Genomic DNA, 20,882 nt, shown 5'->3' on the forward strand with positions numbered 1-20,882 from the left:
TATCCAACATTACTCAACTAATACTGAAGTGGTATGAAATTTGAAAACAGTGAGATATGAACCATTCATGAGCCTTTTGCAGTGCAAATGAATAAAGAACTAGTTGCGGGAAAAGACAAACAAAAGATGACTCCCAGTGCATGCATTCAATACAGGGAAATTCTAGGTCTACGGGCCTGTATGTTCTCATTTCTAACCTTCAGATGCTTTATTTTATTTTGTCATTGTTGCAATTTTGATAGTTCATAAGGAAAGAAAATGTGAAACAAATTGTAACACAGTGGTAGGTCTGAGTTCATTGTGATGTGGCCTCATGTGATCCTTAGAGGTACTTTTATGTCCTTGGTAGACTATACTTTGGGGGCAGAAAGTCTTATCCATCAATCATTTCTGATTTATATAAATTTCTGATGGATAAAAATCCAGCCCCTTCTACCTGACACAAGAACAATGTACTGCTTCCACCTTCCCCTGAGAAAAGGAAGCTCTTTCATATTTGGATTAGGTGTAGAACTAGAATAAGGTATTTCTTAGCACAATGTAAGTAATATAGGTATTCCTCAATATTTTCAATGTTTCTCTAAAAAAAAAAAAAAAAAAAGCGTATGAACAATATTTTGTTTATTAGCAATTAATAGCCCACTGATATTAAGAGGAAACCCAGGTCATTGTTATGCATAAGCTGGTCATAACTAACAGTATATTTATGTAAGGTATTGTAACTCTGTATTCCAAATGAATCATATGTTAAAAAAAAGAAAAAAGAAAAAAGAAAAAAAGAAAAAAAATGCTTTCCAATATTAAAAAATGGCAATTTTCCAAAGAACAGTAAGAGAGCTGATAGAAGATCATATTTCTTTTTGATACAACACTGTTAAAGCTAAGCTTTTATAGATGGCTTTTTCTTTTTTTGTTCTCTGTTCTTCACCTTGATTCCATTTTATCTGAAGTTTGGTATTTCTGTTCCTGAATTGTAATTCCCTGACTTTAAGTTATGATTCGTGCTTTAGCAAAGGGCATGGGGATCAGCTACCCAAGCATACTGACAGGATTCAGTCAGTCTTCTGTTTTTTTTGCTTTCTCTTCATGTACTTGAGAATTGTACTTGACTGTAGGATACTGAAGGGTAAGTACCTTATTAGGGGTGGGGGTGAGAGATTGAGTATTGGTGTTACAGTCTTTGCTTTTGAACTCATTCTAGTGAACTTATGTTTTACGTGCTTAACAGCATAAGCTGAATACAAATTGGCTAACAAAGCATAGTCTTTTTTTTTTATCACAGTGCATATTGGAAAAAAAAATGTAAACCATATTAAAAAGTTCAAAATTGGAAGTGTTGGAAGTGTCTATAAAACAGCCTGCTTGACAGCCATGTTCAAACTCAGTAGGAAATTTTAAGTAGAATCAGTAGGAAAAAGAAAAATCAATTAAATTGCAGATCAGCCTATACCAAAAATAATAACCCTAGGGCAAGTAAGCAAGACTTTCTCCCGGAGCAAAGGAGATGAATAAACATTCCCTCCTCTTTTTCTAATGGTTACCTTTGCCCTAATATTGTCTTCATATGAACATTATGAAATTGTTGCAATCCTCAACCTTTAGGTTATCTTAGAATAGACTGCAGATTATGCCATAGCTCTTCAAAGTTTCAAATTTTCTCATCCATCTCAGTCATCTGATCCAGGGAAATTAAATGGTCTTACAGCACCCACCAACTCCTTTTTTTGTGGAGCTAATGGTGTAGTTATTTTAATTAAGAGCTTAAGTACCCATATGTGGAGAGGTAGTTCATGTAGCAATTCAGATTTGAAATATTGTGAAAAAGATTTGTAATGGTTTCCAGAGAAACTAAAAACAGACAGTGGAAGCTGCTAGGTAGTATTAAAAGAATTCAGTCCAGTTACATTTGTATAAATAAGGATCATTTGCAATGTACTGTTTGTAAGTACAGGTAGTATCTTTATATACTTTTAAAATTATGTCGCTGAGTTTCAGCCTCTAGTCAGAAACACAGTTTCTCACAGGGCTAGTATTAAACATATATCAATGGTTGATCATGAGTGCTCTGAAGTTAAATGTAGTCTTTTCATCAATGCCTTCATTTTTTGAACGAGTCCAGAGTGAGGTAAGTAGATCGAAAAAGTAATAAGCATTCAGATAATAGTAATGCTTTACAACTGTATTGCAGCAAGCTGCACTGATCATAAAACTCCTGCCAGATATAAAACTAACATTAATTTTCATTAGTTATATGACATACGTCTTCTTACAGCTGCATACAGTTAACTTCAAAAAACAACTAATTAGGCAAAATTTGAGCAGGGTCTATTTTTTTTTTAACTTTCTGGTAATGTCAATTCCAGTTGTTATCAGCCTTGTGAAAAACACTGGATTCTGTGTAGATTTGGGCTTTTCTGTCCTTTTGCCAGCAGAGACTGTAATTACTCATCAAGGTAAGAGTGTTTGTGTTAGAGCCTTGCTTAATTTCCCAGTGACAAATCTGCTTGCCTTTGCTGTCAAACAAAAGTACCACAAAATGGTAGCAGCTACAAACAGGTGAAAAGGCATTAATGCGTCGAAAGAAAGTGCCATAGTAAGCAGGCTGAAAAAGATCCAACCAAATTTTCTCAGCACCTGTAAATGCCCCTTTAATATGAATGCGAAGTCACTTTATCCACCAAAATGCAAATAAAAGAGACCTGGAAACCCACATGGACAGATTGTGTATTGAATAAACAGAAGAAAAAAAAATAAAAGGGTGATATTTATGCCTCAGGACATTAGGGCTATTTTTGTGGCTATTCCTTGTTATTCAGTGGTATTCACTGTGCACAGTAAGAAATCTTCTGCAGAGCAGAGGGAATATTAAAGCTCCAGACTCACACTTCAGCTAGTTGCTCTGTAGTTATCCACCTCAAGTTCTCGTCATCCCCTCACTATATCTCTAAAACCTTTGTGAGCGCATCCGACATCCCAGTTCTTTTTCTTTTCATCTGTTGTGCCACTTAGGTTGGAAATTCTTCAATACAAAGTTTCTTAAGAAAGATTGACACTTTCTATACTGATAATGTCTTCATGCTTGTTCTGAAGTCACTTTCATTATAAACACAATACAGAGTACAATAATATTTGCAAGGTGTTGAGAATAGACAGAATCCTTTTTGAGATATCTTGGTACAGCTATTATCCTACTAATTACATATTTAAAAACTATCATTGTGGAATTCTTTGTTTCATAACCTGATTCACAATCTTAATGTTTAACAGTCCTTCCTGATACTAAGTAGTTAAAAGTGCAAAGATACTACAGGTGTTGTACAATTTTGTACAGGTTAAGAAAAAATAAATAAAAATCAGCCATTTACTCTGCATATGAGTTTCAAGATTACATCCAAATACATCAGGCAAAGGACAGCAAGTTGCTCTACATGGCATTTCATTCTGCAATAACTGAGGACAGCATTGCACTTCTCTGCAGCTTGTGCATCAATCTCCCTTCAGGTAACTTTCCAGAAATAAGAGCGCTGCTTGCATTTCAGTATAATTCCATATCAGAAACCCCATTTAACAGAACTATTTAACAGTTTTACATAAACATGTAGTACACATGGTTTCTCTGGAGTTCTGTGTCCCTTCTGGGAGCAGCATGCTAGTTTCGCTAAACAGAAAGAAAAATGATTCTATGAAGCTCTTCTGCATGGGGAGATTTTCTTTCTCCCCTTTGATATTATGGTAAGTATAAACACATAATAATGAGGAGAGAGCAATTCATCAAAATGAGATTGAATATCTAGAAATATAAACAGTTTAGCAGAACTAATATGTTCTTTCTCTGTATCAAAGGCTGTAACTTCAGATTACGATTTATAACTGATTACCCTTCATACGTTCTTCTCAGGTGGAGGGTATTAACATAATCCAACATATGTGATTTTCTTGAACAGATAACATGCTGATGCAGCAAAGAAAACTGTGGACAAAACAGATTGACCTGACCATGGAATTGTAGAATGGGTTGGGTTGGAAGGGACCTTAAAGATCATCTAATTCCACCCACCCTGACATGAACAGGGGCACCTTCCACTAGATCAGGTTTCTCAAAGCCCCATCCCAGCCTGGCCTTTAACATATCTAGGGATGGTGCATCCACAGCTTCTCTGGGCAACCTGTTCCAATGCCTCACTACCCTCATAGTAAAGAATTTCTTCCCTATGTCTAATCCAAATCTACCCTCTTTGAGTTTAAAGCCATTACTCCATGTCCAAACACAACACTCCCCAATAAAGAGTCCTTCTCCTGCTTTCTTGTAGGAAAACCATGTTTTGTAAAACAAATAAAATTGCAGAATCATAGAATATATTGATTTGGAAGGGACCCATGAGGATCATTAATTCCAACTCTTGATTCCATACAGAGAAACCTATGAGATAAACTGTTTATCTAAGAACATTGTCCAATCATTTCTTGAACATTGATAGGCTTGGGGCTGTAACCACTATACTGGGGAGCCAATGACAAGATCAAAAAGAAAACAAACAAGCGAACATAAACAAACAAACAAAAAAAAAACACCAAAGCTGAGTTAGAAAGCTGTGAGATATATCCTAACAACTTTGATTTTTTGGCAGAACTGCAAATTAATGCACAGGAGTTAATGTGGCATGTACAACAAGTATATATTTTGACTTGTTTCTGCCAGAAGAAATTCTGAGGAGACAACAATTCATTCAGCCTTCCTATCAATTTATATGTTGCATTTCAGTATTGGTTCTTTTGCTGTTGTTGTTTGTTTGTTTGTTTGTTTAAGATAGACAAAAAAGATTATGGTGTAATTACTTGGAATTTGTTTATAAGCATTATTACTATACTGTCACCTATTTAGTTTTATACAATATCATTACATTACATAATATATCTACATATATTGTATGCAATATATAATTTTTATATGTCTATATTATGTACATGCAACATCTGTCCATTTATGTTAATACTTTCCCTATTTATGATCCTCACACCAGTGGCATCTTTCTATTAGAATTATACATTGTTAAACAAAATACAGAAATAAATTCTTTAAACCCAGCGTGAAACTATTTTTTTAGACAGCCTCTACATTTTCTTCAGAACCATAACGGTGCCTTTGTAATTTATTCAAATATATCGTGGCAGAAAAACAAACTTCTCTTCTCCTGTAAAGTATATTGTGCCTACATTAAGACTGAGGGCTTGCGCAAAATGTATTTATTTTATGTTGTTCTCAGTTATTAACATGAGAGAAAAAAAAAGCACATTGAGCTTCTTTTTTTTTTTTAATATAATATATGAGGTATGAATACAGTACTGAGTTTTGTATTCTTTAATTAAAACCATTAATCTTTACTGGGAGATTCTTGCTTTGGTGTAATGTGGTTTTACTCGGGTGGGTGGCTGAGCTCCACCACAACCGCTCTCTCACTCTCCCTCCTCAAAGAGGAACAGGGAGAAAATACGATGAAAAAGGCTCAAGGGTTGAGATAAGGACAGGGAGATCGCTCAGCAATTATTGTGACGGGCAAAACAGACTCAGCGTAGGGAGACAGTAGGATTTATTGCCTATTACTAACAAGTTAGAGAAGTGAGAAACAAAGGAAAAAAAAAACAAAAATGCCTTCCCCCCCATCCTCCCTCTTCCACCTCCTCCCCCTGAGCGGTGCAGGGGAATGGGGGAATTGGGGTTGTGGTCAGTCCATAGCACTTTGTCTCCGCTGCTCCTTCTTGATCATTCTCGTCCCCTGTGCTGTGGGATCCCTCCGACGGGATGCAGTCCTTACTGAACTGATCCGGTGTCGGCTTCCCCCATGCAGCAGCTCTTCAAGAACTGCTCCAGGTATGGGTCCGTACCACGGGGTCCATCGCTCAGGAGCAAACTGCTCCAACCTGGATCCCCCACGGGCAGCAGCTCCTGCCAGGTCATCTGCTCCTGTGTGGTCTCCTTTCCACGGGCTACAGGTCTGGCCCAGAATCTGCTCTGGCAGGGGTCCTCCACAGGCCGCAGCCTCCGTCAGTGCAGATCCACCTCCTCCACCGTGGTCTCCTCCATGGGCTGTAGCGTGGAACCCTGCTCCACCGTGGTACTCCATGGGCTGCAGGGGGACAGGGGGACAGCCTGCTTCACCATGGTCCTCACCACAGGCCGCAGGGGACTTCTGCTCCGGCGCCTGGAGCACCTCTCCCCCTCCTTCTTCACTGACCTTGGTGCCTGCAAGGCTGTTTCTCACTCCTCTCCCTCTCCCAGCTCCTGGCGATTTTTTTTTTTATTATTATTATTTTTTCCTTTCTTAAATATGCTCTCACAGAGGTGCAAACAACATCGCTTATTGGCTCGACTCTGGTCAGCGGTGGGGCCCTTACCTTACATGGGGCAGCTTCTAGATTCTTCTCACAGAAGCCACCCCTATGGCCCCTTGCTACCAAAACCTTGCCACGAATTTACAAAGGGAGGATATATGTTGATAAGGGAATCCAGTTTTAGCAGCCCCTGCTGTGTCACTTCTTCCTATAAATTAGGATTATGCCTAATTAAAATAGATTCAGATAATTTGAGGAAGCCCTGTTCTCATAATTATGTTACAATTACTTCATTGCTATGTGTAACTTTGGATAGGAAGACACACATAAATTAGCTATTTTTACACTTACATCTTACAATGGAATATCTTTAATCTCAAAATAACATTTCATTTTTTTCTCCTTTTTGTAAGCCAATGGTCCTTCCATTTAATTTATTCTTTGCTTTATCTATTTTATGGACAGTTGAACACAGAACAAAGAGCTGTCATTGCTCAACCTACATTAACATGAAGCTGTGGGGGAAAGGCAGCAATGGTGCAGGGCTACACTAATCATACTGATTTCAAGATGTAAGCATTCATCTCTGCAGAAGGATATTCTTTTTGTTGTCAAATCAATAGGTCAATCGCATGCTAGTGTATGAGTCTCTGCATTGTGTACAGTTGTTTATGTGGAATTATCATGTTCTTATATTACTTGCCTTTCTAAAAGTAGTTGGGTGGTCTATCTTCAGTTTGTCCAATTTTATACTTCCTTCACTTTCCCTGACGTGAAAAGGTTGATTGTGTTGAAATAATATTCCTAGTTATTTTTCTAATGTCTTAAAGATGCATGTCAAATGGACAAATAATTAAAATGTCTAGATAAGCTCCTACTTTCATAATTTTTCTTCACAATTGCACTTTAATATACATGTGGAAAAGCCCATGTAAAAGCTTGCAGAATTAATGGATAATCTGTTGCCCAAGATGAGTTTTGTACTCATCTAACACTAGAAAAACAAGTACATGTACATAGATATGTATCAGATGAGTGGCTTTAAGAAACAGATATGATGTCGTATCATTTGCATTTTTGTTTTTTTTGTAACTTCCTTGTTCCTTCTGTGCACATCAACTTTTTTTTTTCCTAGTGCCTCTAATTTCTCTCTCTTTTTTTTTTTTTTTTTTTTAAACAGGATTAATTAATTTGACTGGCATTTCCTTTGTCCCTGCAATGGATTGTTATTTACAAGCTAGGGATCATTATTTAGTAAAAGCTTTCAAAGCTTGTCTCTGATTTGAAGCTTTTAAAATAACTGTTATTACAAAGCAGTTTGATTCTGATTTCACTATAGCTTATAGCTTTGTCAAAAAAGAGTGGGTACGTTATCTTAAAATGCTATCTATATGACTATTCTTTGTTGGGGGGGAAAGTGCTAAAGATTAGAAAATCTTTGCTACAAGAATAAAGGAGGTGCAACATCAGTGTAGTTAAAACTACAGATTTGTGTACTCCTAACATGCTAACTGGAAAGATCCTCTGAAAAATTAAGCAGAATATGATCTTTATATCCAGGAAAATCAACAAGCCCTAAATACCTTTAAAAAGTTAAATAACTGCATGTACATACTTACTCAGAGATAAAACTCTAAGTTGCTCTAGATGTGTTACCACAACAAACATTTTATTAAGAAGAAAACAAACAAAAAGCATTAAAGATTCATTGTTAAAAGCTTTGTTTCCTAGAGTGAGGATTTCATGAACTTTGAGAAGATCTTCAAATTGTATGTGGCTTTGTTTAATCAATAAAACAATGTCAGGAGTTTATTCTTAAGAAAAAAAAATAACCAACCAACCAACCAAAAAAAACTGTTGTGAGAGTTTAGCTAGCAGCTGCCCCATGTCAGACTTATCTAAATAATGACAAATATCTTTTCAATGTCAAAATATTTTTAGTATGAAACATCAAGTAACTCTTGGCAGGTTTTTTTTTTTTTTTTTTCTTCCCCACAAGGTGTTAGATGTCTATGTCTTTTAGTACAGGGGTTTAATTCTGCTTTATAATTAAAACAATCTGGAATTTAAATTAAACATGCATTATTGGTTTTAAAATATAGAGTACCACTCATTGCTGTGGCAAGAGCTGCAGAACGGTGACACAAGAACTGGGGGTTCTGCAAAGATTATTCTTAGATGTGATTAAGAAGGGAGAAGACAGTATTTGACTTCAATGAGTCAATGTAGATTCAGTATAGGTTGTTATTAATCCTAGCAACAGAATCAGCCTCCTTGTTCTTCCAGTCCCTTTCCTGTAGCATAGGTGTCATACACAGGTCTCAAACCAAACTACCTTTTAGTTCCCACATCCTCTTTAGCAATTTTAGCATATGGTAATGATATTTCTATATAATTTTCACACATAATTAATATGCTTTCTGTGAACACTAGCATGGGATTTTAGCAAATTTCTAACTAGAAGCTCTTTTTTTCATTTATATACATTCAGAAAAGCATCACGCTCCTTCTCTACGTCACAAGATGCTGTGGGATGAGTATGCAGTTTGTGAAAACCTCAGTTTCACCATAGGCCATGTAGCTAGTGCAGATCTTTAGAAGAGATTTAAAACATCTGGCTCAGGCAGAGCCAGCTGTGAAATTATAAGGTGTGAACTCAGAACAGCTTCATTGCTCCCATTTATCATCATTTAGAGTAGGATTTGAAGCTGTCATTGAGAGTATCACTGACATACCTGTAACATCAGCCATAATCAAATAATTTCAGGTGTGTTTATTGGAGCAGTGTTTATAGTACTACTTTAATTTTGTAAGGCTGAACAAACTAAACACATTCAGTCTTCTAATCAATCGTTCGCTGGCCTTCTGGTGACTGTCAGGATAGTAGTTTTATGGTGATTCCCAGAAGAAAAGTGCATTCACATAAAGACCATTATCAAATTTAGTAAAAATTAATGTTCCTGTTAAGAATCACAGCAGAGGAACTAAGTACTTGGATTCTTATTTGTCCTTCCCAAGAGGTGATCCCACAAGATCAAGTGTAGGATGTTTTAAAGAGGCTTGTAAGTGCATTTGCTGTTGATGTTCCTGTCTTACAGATTTATACTGGACTCAACCTCCAAAGGAGGGAAAAATAGGTAATGGGTATTTTACTGTCTATACATTTCCAGTTAAATTGTCTTCATTTTTTTACTTAGCATCTGCCTCACTGAGTACTCATCATCTGCTACTGAACCATCTGATGTACAACAGATGTTAAGCACTTAGTGAGGCAGAGAGGGAGGTAAAAGTGTCATATCATGATTAAGTACTTGCCATAGCTATTATATAAGGTGACCATACTGCTTTGTTCTTATGTTTAATATTACAGTGTATTGAACAAGAGTAAGCATAAGTTTGGGATTTCAACTTGCAACTGCTATTGTTCAAAGAAATTATTATTATTTTTTTTTTAAAATGTAAAGTTATTGTATAGCCATAGATATATATTTTAAAGACATATTAGAATTAAAAATTAGGAAGCACTTCATTAAGAGGTAATGCAGCGCATCTGTCACAGAATTATTTCATCTACAAAAACACTTAAGATTGCTATTTTTTGCCATGCTTGTGTAAATGTGGGATTATATGGCAGGCTTTATTTGCTCTGTAAATATTCTAGCTGAAAGCATGGTAGCCAACTGCTTAGTTCATCCTGTGCAACAGAAGGTTCACCCACAAAAGATACTGGTCATCCAGCAACAGCCTGATTTTCTTCTGATATAGTAGGAAAAGGGTTAAATGTGAGAAGGTAGAATTTACTCCTTCAGTTGGCTGGACCTGTTATTAAACTATAAATAATTAGAAATCTATTTCCCACTAAATTTTAAGACTTGTGAAAGGTTTCTGGAATGCTGTCACACACAACTAAATGTATTAATTAAATAGGGTTGGATATAAATGTTTGTCCACGAAAGAGATATGTGGTTCACGTGACTAGAAATTCTTTGCGAAGTGGAAGGGCAGTTGATGGGTTTTAACTAAAGGGTACATGTATGTGGTTTATAGTTGTATGTGTTTTGTATGAGTTATCTGGCTCAGTGCCCTACTCTGTGTAAGCAGAGGGTTGATGGTCTATTTCCTAGTAAGACAACAGGTATTCAGCTAACAGGAAAATCAATGATATTTATGTTTACGCAGAAATTCCAGCCTGGACTATGCACTTCTTTTGTAACTTTTTGTTACTTTTTGAAAGGTTAATTTCCATTAACTCTATATTAATCAACAAAAAAGTTACAGAAAAATTCAGAGGAATTTTGGGGGAGCATTGTATTATTTGATAGAAGTTGTCTTATACTATAATTAATTTATTTATCTAAATTAAATATTACTTTAGTTCAAAAGTAAGATTATGATGTCAAGTATACTATTCATTAAAATAGCTTTTGATAATAGCTTGTCACATAACATTTTATGATCTTGAAAGCACAGATATTTCAAGCAACACATTTTGTTTCAAAGCTCATTGAAGTAAGTAAGATTTTTTTTCTTTTTCACTAGGTTTGGAACACAAAAGTTCTACAGCTCAAGGTCTGCAAAAACAAACACATTAGGCTAGTAAATGTAATTTTCCAGATGAAATAATATTGCTTATAATCTTATTGAAAGGATAATTAGAGAGCCCTTTCAACTTTCCCCCAGATACTTATTGTCTTCATTTATTTCTTAATTAATTAATAAGTAAGTAGCAACTGCTCAAGATAAGTAGCCTCTTTGTCACTAGTCACCATTAACACAAGGAGAATAGAACTGATTAAATAGAACCAATTGAAGGTAAAAGGACACAGGCAATGTATACAGAATGATGTCGTGATGAATGAAGGGATGTACTGAGAATTTAGTCATAGAATCAGAAAATGGCTTGGGTTGGAAGGCACCTTAAAAGTCGTTGAGTTCCAACCCCCTGCCACAGACAGGGATGCCACACATTAGATCAGGTTGCCCAGGGCTTCATCCAACCTAGTCTTGAACACCTCCAGGGATGGGACATCCACAGCTTCTCTGGGCAACCTGTTCCAGTTCTTCACCATCTTCTGAGTGAAGAATTTCCTCCTAATCTCTAATCTAAATCTCCCCGTTCTTAGTTTTAAACCATTCCCCTTTGTCCTATCATCTGCCCAAGCAAAAACAAACAAACAAACAAAAAAAAACAAAACACAAAAAACAAACAAACAAACAAAAATTTGCTCTCCATCTTTTTTATAAGCCCCCTGAAGTATTGAAAAGCTGCAACAAGGTCTCCCTGGAGCCTTCTCTTCTTAGCCTTCTCTTCTTCAGGCTGAACATCCCCAACTCTCTAAGCCTCTCTTCATAGGACAGGTGCTCCAGCCCCTTGATCATCTTTGTGGCCCTCCTCTGGACCTGTTCTAACAGATCCATGTCCTTCTTGTTCTGGGGGCTTCAGACCTGGACGCAGTACTCCAAGTGGGGCCTCACAAGAGCAGAGCAGAGGGGGAAAATCCCCTCCCTCCAGTGCTGGCCACTCCTCTGTTGATGCAGCCCAGGATGCATTTGGCCTTCTGGGCTGCAATCGTTCACTGTTGGCTCATGTCAAGCTTTTTGTCCACCAAACCCTCCAAATCCTTCTCTGCAGGGCTGCTTTCAATGAGTTTTCCCAGTCTGTACTCCTATCTGGGACTGCCCTGACCCAGGTGAATTAGAAGTGGTACACTCAAAATTTCACAGAGTATCTAGACAACCAAGAACAAGCTCAGTCACCTAACTTAGAAAAATAAAGAATAATTAGATCTCATGTACTAGAAAAGGGAAATCCAATGAATGACATCAAGTAATAACTGATACTAGTTGACTCTTAGGTGAAGAAGATAATAATCTAGAAGAAAGTGAAATTTTGTTTGTCTCAAGCTAGATGCACCAAGCTTCAAAAAAATATTCCCACACTATACTGTTGTCTGGAGGCCATGGCAAGATCTGAGCAAGAAAAATGGATCCCATTAAAATCCAGAAAGATATCTAGTAGATGTCTTTTGATTTTCCTTGAAGAGTTGTTTATTTTAATTACGTTTTCAGAACTATCTGGCATAATATAGATGTAATTACTGACTTGTAGTCAGTCATTTGTGTAAAATTTTCAGTCAACCTGTGGCTGAGGTCCTTGTGGAGGATATTCAACAGCTCAATGGTCCTCAAATTCTGGTGTTAGCATATATTGGACTTGTATAATGAGCTTAGAGAGGCAGCAAAATTTTCTATTTGGACAGGAAATACTAGGGGTTTATATATCACTCAGGAAGACAAACTCTTTTTGTCCTTAAGTATTAGAGACTCAATCTACGTCTGTTGGCTATAGGCCATAAGGTCTCCCTGGAGTCTTCTCTCCTCCAGGCTAAACAACCCCAGCTCTCTCAGCCTTTCTTCATAGGGGAGGTTCTCCAGTGCTCTGAAAATTTTTGTGGCCCTCTTCTGGACCTGCTGTGATAGGTCCATGTCTCTCTTGTGCTAGGGCACCAAAGTTGGATGCAGTATTCCAGGTGGGGCCTCATGAAGACGTGGTAGTTTTACTCGGGTAGGCAGCCAAGCTCCACCATAGCTGCTCTCTCACTCCCACTCCTCAAAGGGAAAGGGAGAGAAAATATGATGCAAAGGGCTCAAGGTTTGAGATAAGGATGGGGAGATCACTTAACAGCTGACGTCACAGGCAAAACAGACTCAGAGTAGGGAGAGAGTAAAATTTATTGCCTATTACTAACAAGCTAGAGAAGTGAGAAACATAGGAAAGAAACCAAAAACACCTTCACGCCCCCATCCACCCTCTTCCACCTCTTTGCTGACCTTGGTGTCTGCAAGGCTGTTTCTTACTCTTCTCTCTCCCAGCTGCTGTTCTGCAGCAGGTATTTTTTTTCTTTCTTTTTTCTTTTTTTTTTTCATTTTTTTTCTCTTTTTTTTTCTTTTTCTTTTTTTTTTTTTTTCTTTTTCCCGTTCTTAAATCTGCTCTCACAGAGGTGCAAACAACATTGCTTATTGGCTCGACTCTGGCCAGTAGCAGGCCCCTTATCTAACATGAGGCAGCTTCTTGATTCTTCTCACAGAAGCCACCCCAATGGCCCCCTGCTACCAAAACCTTGCCATGTAAACCCACTACATGGCAGAGTAGAGGGGGAGAATCCCCTGCCTCACCCTGCTGGCCACATTTCTTTTGAAAATGTAGGTAGGCTTTTTAAAAATAAAAAGAACAAAGAAGTGTCATTAAGGATTTTGCTTGTCATAATAACAGAAACAGTAGATTATATCATTACTAAGGAAAAAAAAATTCTAAAGACTGTGTGGCTGGAGATGTAAACTACCCAAGTCAAATCAACTTTCACCTGTCAATTAATTTTATTAATTTAAATAACCTTAATCCAGCAATTGAAAATCCTCCTCTTCCAACAGTGTCATGTTTCTCATTAGGTCTCCCTCTTTCCATCACCTCTGTGCACCAAGAGAATTTGTTCCCTGCTCTCTGAACTCCCTTCTTTGTCAATCTGCAATAATTCTGCAGACTCTCTTTCTCTTTGTGTCTGGCTCACCCTGCATTCCAGATACTTGTCCAATCTAACATTCCCAGATGTATCCACAGGAGGAGACATCCTCCTTTATTCCCCCCCCCCCCCCCCCAAAGTCTTTTATACAAAAATGGGGGCTGAGCAGCCAGGATAAGACAAACTGGACATCTTTACTCACTGCCTCCTAGTTACTTAGTTTCCTAGCAAACTGTGGACAAGCACATCCCAAAACTTTTCACACACATGTATTATATACACTTTTTAGTATACACTTTTGATACAGAACATTTTTTCCGGAGTCAATTAGTACCTGTATAAGACTAGACAGTATAGACAGTATCTGACTTTAAGTAGTGTGGAAGCCTCATATTCTTCCTGTTTTTTTCTTTTTCTTTTTCTTTTTCTTTTTCTTTTTCTTTTCTGTTTTCTGCAGAACACTAGCAGTGATATTTGTTGTTTATACTGAAAACTACCACACAGAACATTCTTTGAACTATTTCAATGACAAATAATAAGCAGAATAGTAAGTAGCAATATAATATAATAAACTGTAATCCTATACACTACATCTAAGAGGAAGAAAGGGTAGATGAAACATAACAGCTTAAATCTTAAAGATCATCTTAAAGCTGCAAATTATCTCCCTTTCCCCATGTGGTGGCTTGATCTTGGCTGGGTGCAAGATGCCCACCCAGCTGCTCTCTCACTCCCCCTCTTCAACAGGAGGCAGCAGAAAAATCAAATAAAAAAGCTCATGAGAACAGGGAGATCACTTACCCGTTACAGTCACAGACCCAACTTGGGGAAAATTAATGTAATTTACTGCCAAGCGAAAGAGACTTAAATAGTAGGAAACAACAACAACAACAAAAATTAAAACACACATCTCCCCCCACCCCCATTTTCACTGGCTCTACTCCACTCCTTCACTCCCAACTCCTCTATCTCCTCCTGCCCCAGGCAGTGATGAAGGATGGTGAGCAAGGGGCTACAATCAGTCCATCACAGCTCCTCTCTGCCACTCCTTCCGCTCACACTTTGCTCCTGCTCCAGCGTAGGTCCTTCCCACAGGCTGCAGCTCTTTAGGGTAGAGCCGCTCTGTCATGGGGTCTTCTGCACAGGTTGGAGGGGAATCTACTCCAGCACCTTGAGCACCTCCTCCCCCTCCTTTATCACACTTTTCTACCTCAGTCTGGTAGGAAGTATTTTGCCCTTTCTTAAATGTGTTTTCTCAGAGGTGCCAGCATCTTCACTGACAGACTCAGCTGCGGCTACAGTGGGGCTGTTGTGAAGCTGGCTGGAACTGCGTCTGGCCCAAGGCAGCCCCTGATCTCTTCCCACAGAGGCTCCCCTCACTCCCACTTCTCCACTGCCAAAACCTTGCCACTGACACCCAGTATACCTCAGTAAAGTACTATTCAGAAATCTAGCTTAAAAGCATCTGAAGTCAAGCTCCAAAATTCATAGCTGGAGTGTAGTTGAAAGATACCTCTGCCTGGGCTCTGGGCCAGTAGAAATGGTCTTTGTTTAACCTCCAAGCCATATAGAAATGTCTTGTCCATACTAGCACAATGCAAAATCCAAGCTGCTAATCTGCTGAGAAACTAATGTAGTCACCTGCCTTTGTTTAGCCTTGGAGCTCAGGCACAGTGAGCTTTCATTTGACCAGAATATATCATGCAAATGTATCCTTAGGTACAACAAACTACGCAACATGTAGTTATGCCAGGGCAAGGTAGGTGCAGATTACTGTCAAAACAAGCACACAGGAACTTCCCATTCTACCTGGGAAAGCTATAGCTTTAATGTTCTGCTCAGTTTTGGAGTAACATTTATATTGTGACAGTGGATTTATTTGTAGAATGGATGTTCTAGTTTTATTCAGGAAAGGAAGATATAAACTTTCCAAACATATTTTTCCTTAATGTTGACTTTCATCTAAGTATAGAGAAGCAAGTTGTTTAGGCGTTCATGTCACAGATGTTATTATATATACTTATACTTCCATAAAACACTGATAGATAATATATAAAAAAGAAACAGAAAAGAGGTGAAAAAAACGACTAAAAACTCGCCAAACAAAACAAAACCACAACATCAAAAACAGAGAGTCACCAGAGTATAAAATGATGTAATATTACTGGTTTTTATTTTCATGTTTCCAAAAAAATCAGATTTTGAGATGCCGGATGTTTTACTTTTAGTATTTATACTAGAGTTGGGAAAAAAAAAATCATTAAGATTTTTGAACTATCCAATGCTTGAGACAAATTCAGATATGACAGAAAAAGTAAGTCAGTAAGTGAGGCTCTTGCACTGAAACAGTGCAATTGAAACAGAAGAACTGTACAACCATCATCATTCATGTGGCAACAATAAAACTGACTCTGCAGCAGACAAAACAGGTCCTTTAAGCTGTGCACTTGTAGGATTACTAAGAAGGACTTAAAAATACAGATAGGGAAAGGAGATAATTTTTCTCTTGACTATGTCCATATAACTATGTTCACATTTTCTTTCTGCTAGCAACCGTACCTTATCAGGCTAAATTATTGGTTTCAGTATCTGTTTTCACAGTGTAATTTAGGACATTAACTGTTGTTTCTAGTGGAACTGAAACGAAATGACAAGAAAAACATCAGTGATAGTTCAATTTCATCTCAGAACATGAAAACTAAACACAGCATGGTCATCTGTGGCTTCCCATAGGGATATTGTTGTGTTGGAATTCGTTCAGAGAATTAAGACTGAATCTGTTTTAGTGGGCTGCGAGGTCCTATTTGCTATTCCAGGTAAGAATTTTGGTCATTCTGTGACTCATTATTTATAAATCAGGATGGTTACAGCTAGTAACAAGAAAGTGTGCAAGCTTAGAAAAATCTTCAAAACAAAACAGGGATGGTACAAAGTCATACACACTTAGATACATACAAAGCATGTCCCTGAGCAAATAGTACGAGGAAAAAAATCTCAACTGTATAGGATTTCAAGATGTTAATCTGAAGACAATTACAGAAAAACAGCTCTTTGATAGGCTTTCTTGACAGAGACAGAGAGAAAAAAAATAAGCGAACCAAACGTTTCTGTTGTGTGATCTTATAAGGAAAGTTCTCTATCATTGTTAAAAGGTGATTTAGACGTATTTATCTGAGAGCAGATGCTGTCATCTGACTTTAGTTATGTTTATAGTGCCTTAATTTGCTGCTAAAAACAGCTTTATCTTTTTTTTTTTTTTTCTGATAAAAAAATTACAAGGTTGTATTTATTGTGTTTGTGTCTCACTTTGAGCTAAAATATATTATTTTAATGTTGCAGATCTTCCAACTATTGGCTCAACCGCATCCAGTCCTTTCTCTACTGCAATGAAAATGGCCTCCTGGGGAGCTTTTCTGAAGAGACTCACACATGTACCTGCCCTAATGATCAAGTTGCCTGCCATGGGTTCCTTCCCTGCACGATTGGAGATGGTTCTGCATGTTTGAGCTGTGCCCCTGACAACCGCACCCGCTGTGGGAGCTGCAATGCTGGATACATGCTAAGCCAAGGGATTTGCAAGCCTGAAGTGGCAGAATCAACAGAACACTACATTGGGTTTGAGACTGATCTTCAGGACTTGGAAATGAAGTATTTACTGCAGAAGACAGATCGGAGAATTGAGGTCCATGCAATTTTCATCAGCAATGACATGCGCCTCAACAGCTGGTTTGATCCTTCCTGGCGCAAGCGGATGCTCCTTACCCTTAAGAGTAACAAGTACAAGTCTAGCCTGGTTCATATGATACTGGGCCTCTCTCTTCAAATCTGCCTAACTAAAAACAGCACCTTAGAGCCTGTTCTTGCTGTTTACATCAACCCTTTTGGGGGCAGCCACTCTGAGAGCTGGTTTATGCCTGTGAATGAAAATAATTTCCCAGACTGGGAGCGGACTAAGCTGGACTTACCCCTTCAGTGTTATAACTGGACACTGACTCTGGGCAACAAGTGGAAGACATTTTTTGAAACAGTACACATCTATCTGAGGAGTCGAATAAAGTCAAATGGTCCAAATGGCAATGAGAGCATCTACTATGAACCCCTGGAATTTATTGATCCCTCAAGAAATCTGGGCTACATGAAAATCAATAACATCCAAGTGTTTGGCTACAGCATGCACTTTGACCCAGAAGCAATTCGAGACTTGATTTTGCAGCTGGACTACCCCTATACTCAGGGATCACAGGACTCAGCACTTTTGCAGCTGTTAGAGATACGTGATCGTGTAAATAAACTCTCTCCACCTGGTCAACGTCGTCTAGACCTCTTCTCTTGCTTGCTCCGTCATAGACTCAAACTGTCTACCAGTGAAGTGGTGAGGATTCAATCTGCTTTGCAGGCATTTAATGCCAAATTGCCAAACACAGTGGATTATGACACAACCAAATTATGTAGTTAACCATAAATGTGAAGCACAACACAAAACCTTGAAGGAGTTTTTACAGTGCTTTTGTGGAACAGTTTATGTTTGGAAGAGTAAATTTAAATTGTCTTTTCAATATCTGTCTTATATCAGTCAATACTGTTGGATGGCAATTTACACACATGAACTTGCTGACAATTAATATATTATACCTGCAGTTTTGGTTTATGAATGAAATAAATACTGACACCAGTCTAGAAGACATTCTACTTTTTACAATAAATTTCATTTGTAATTTTATATGTTCCGTGGCAATGCTTTTGTGCATTACATCCTCTAGAGGGAACATAGAAGGATACCAATAAAATTTTGTAGCTGAACAGTTATTAAAAAGAAATGCTGTGGGATTCTTTCTTCTTACACAAAAGTAGTAACCTTGATATACTTTTGTGTGTTGAACACAGGTTGTAGGTAAATAAAAGATAGTGACTTATAGTTTTAACAGAAACCATGGAAAAGTCAAAACTATGGAATATTGTATTCTTATGATATGAATCTAAATGTTCATGCTGAGCTGATGTGACAACTGTAGTGATGCTTTACTTGCTACACTTCTGAGACTTGAAAAGGCATGCCCTTTTCAAGTTGCTTAACATGACATACAGGCTCCCAGAGTGGTAATATTGAGGGTTTTAGGATGGTCAGGAGGTTAGTGTTGTGAGATGCACAGTAATGAAAGGTTGCATTAGCTCAATAGCAGACAGGTGAGAGCCTGCCTGTGAAACTGATATTACTCACCTACAAGAGACAACCATTTCCAGAAAATGAGCTGTTCAGAAGTCTCCATAATCCTTTGCTTTGCCTATGTATTTTGTATAGTTCTGGAAAGAAGAAATAGTAAACCATATGTATATATTGTCCCCTCCCCCATGTACACACATTTTAGTATTAATATAGAATTATCTATTTTGAACTACTTACCTAAATATCATCCATGCTGACAAGATTCAAGTTCAATCAAGAAAATTCTCTAACAATACAATTGTTTAATAAGTGGATTTTTTTTCCTTAGGTACAAATAATAACCTTTCAGTGCAAGATTTTTCAGTTTTAAATAACACACTCTTTTACATATACATGGCAGTTTTTGAATCGAGTTTAAAAAGCAGAAGGGGAAAATAAATGTAATTATCTGTTAATGAAATTAATTAACTGTGGTGCATACTTGTGGATCAGAATCAAGTTCTTTGATATTTTAAACATTAAAAAAAAAAAAGCGTCTAAGTTGGCATAACTTGGGACTCCCAAGAAATCTCTGCTGCATCTTGCAAGCAGTGAATACTACAAATGTCTGGGCTTTCAGAAGTCTTTCTAAGTAAATATAGGATAAAATGAAGGAAATTGATGCAACAGTTGATGCGACAGAGGTAACACCTCTTTATGTGAAATCTGAATTCATGCCATTTATGTAAAGATTTTTTTTTTAATGGAACAGAATTTACATATAAAACCACTATTTATGTGCAAGCACATAAAGTAAAAAAATAATTGTAGTTAATTTCAATTAAAATTCATTTAATTTCAATTTAATTTCAATTTAGTTATTTTGCAATTTAATTCTGAATTGCAGCCTAGTCTGAACTTAAGTTACACTCTTCAGTTTGTTTCTAGGTAGACCACAATAGCAAAAGTAATGCTATGTTTTGTAATTATATGTAAGCAAATTAAAATGCACGGTCAGAAACACTTCAAAAACTCTGCTACAAAGGAGACTCTTCTTTTTCTTCTCTCCTCTCCCTCCTGATTTCATCATATAGTTATAACATTTCCTATTTCACCAACACACATTCAGATAATTCCTTATACTTGCTATACCAGGAAGCCCAGCAGTACTAAAGTTAACATCTTTTTCCCCAAATCAGCCTCTAGATGAATGCCTGTTTGATTTCTACTCACAGCTTTCTTTTGCTGATAAATAATGCATCTCGGTCTCTTTGTCTGTATCAAAATCCTGGCTTACATTACTAAGACCTTCTGAGTTAAGATTCTTACTACTCCTGTTCTTGTCTTCAGGTCTTTCATTTGGCATGTCTTTGGTAACTGTAATAAAATGCAGAATTAGACAATTTGATTTGACTAGTCAGTACCTCTTGTAGTCTTCTTATATAAACAGAAGACTATGGTGTAACAAAATAAACAAAAAGCAAGAAATCCTATTATGTTCATAGAAAATAAAAATTACAGTAGAAATGTGGGGCAGTGATAAATAAAGCACTCACATATGTTATCCCTTTGCTAAGGAAAATACTGTTATGTTGTGGCAAATCACCTGAGATGTTTTCCCCTTTTTCAAATACCTTCCTAAAATAGTTCCTTTCTTTCCCTTTCCCTTTCCCTTTCCCTTTCCCTTTCCCTTTCCCTTTCCCTTTCCCTTTCCCTTTCCCTTTCCCTTTCCCTTTCTTTTTTCTTTCTTTTTCTTTCTCCTTTTCCTTTTCTTCTTTTTTTTCTTTCTTCTTTTTCTTTTTCTTTTCTTTTTCTTTTTCTTTTTCTTTTTCTTTTTCTTTTTCTTTTTCTTTTCTTTTTCTTTTTCTTTTTCTTTTTCTTTTTCTTTT

At 37.3% G+C, this 20,882-nt stretch overlaps 1 protein-coding gene across 3 annotated transcripts in view; it reads left to right on the top strand.

Moving 5' to 3' along the window:
• The window catches only part of BRINP3 (BMP/retinoic acid inducible neural specific 3), a 252,538-nt gene extending 233,880 nt beyond the window's left edge, over positions 1-18,658 (top strand). For 2 of the 3 annotated variants that reach the window (XM_035537312.2, XM_050712419.1), the window contains one exon: positions 17,190-18,658. In XM_035537312.2, coding sequence (XP_035393205.1) covers positions 17,190-18,306 — 1,117 coding nt within the window. In that variant the 3' untranslated portion in view covers positions 18,307-18,658. The remainder of the gene's footprint in view (positions 1-17,189) is intronic. The other variant, XM_050712418.1, reaches the window with a different exon arrangement.
• Positions 18,659-20,882: the final 2,224 nt, after the last annotated feature.

The sequence above is a fragment of the Cygnus atratus genome, chromosome 8, assembly GCF_013377495.2.
Source record: "Cygnus atratus isolate AKBS03 ecotype Queensland, Australia chromosome 8, CAtr_DNAZoo_HiC_assembly, whole genome shotgun sequence".
Taxonomy (NCBI): domain Eukaryota; kingdom Metazoa; phylum Chordata; class Aves; order Anseriformes; family Anatidae; genus Cygnus; species Cygnus atratus.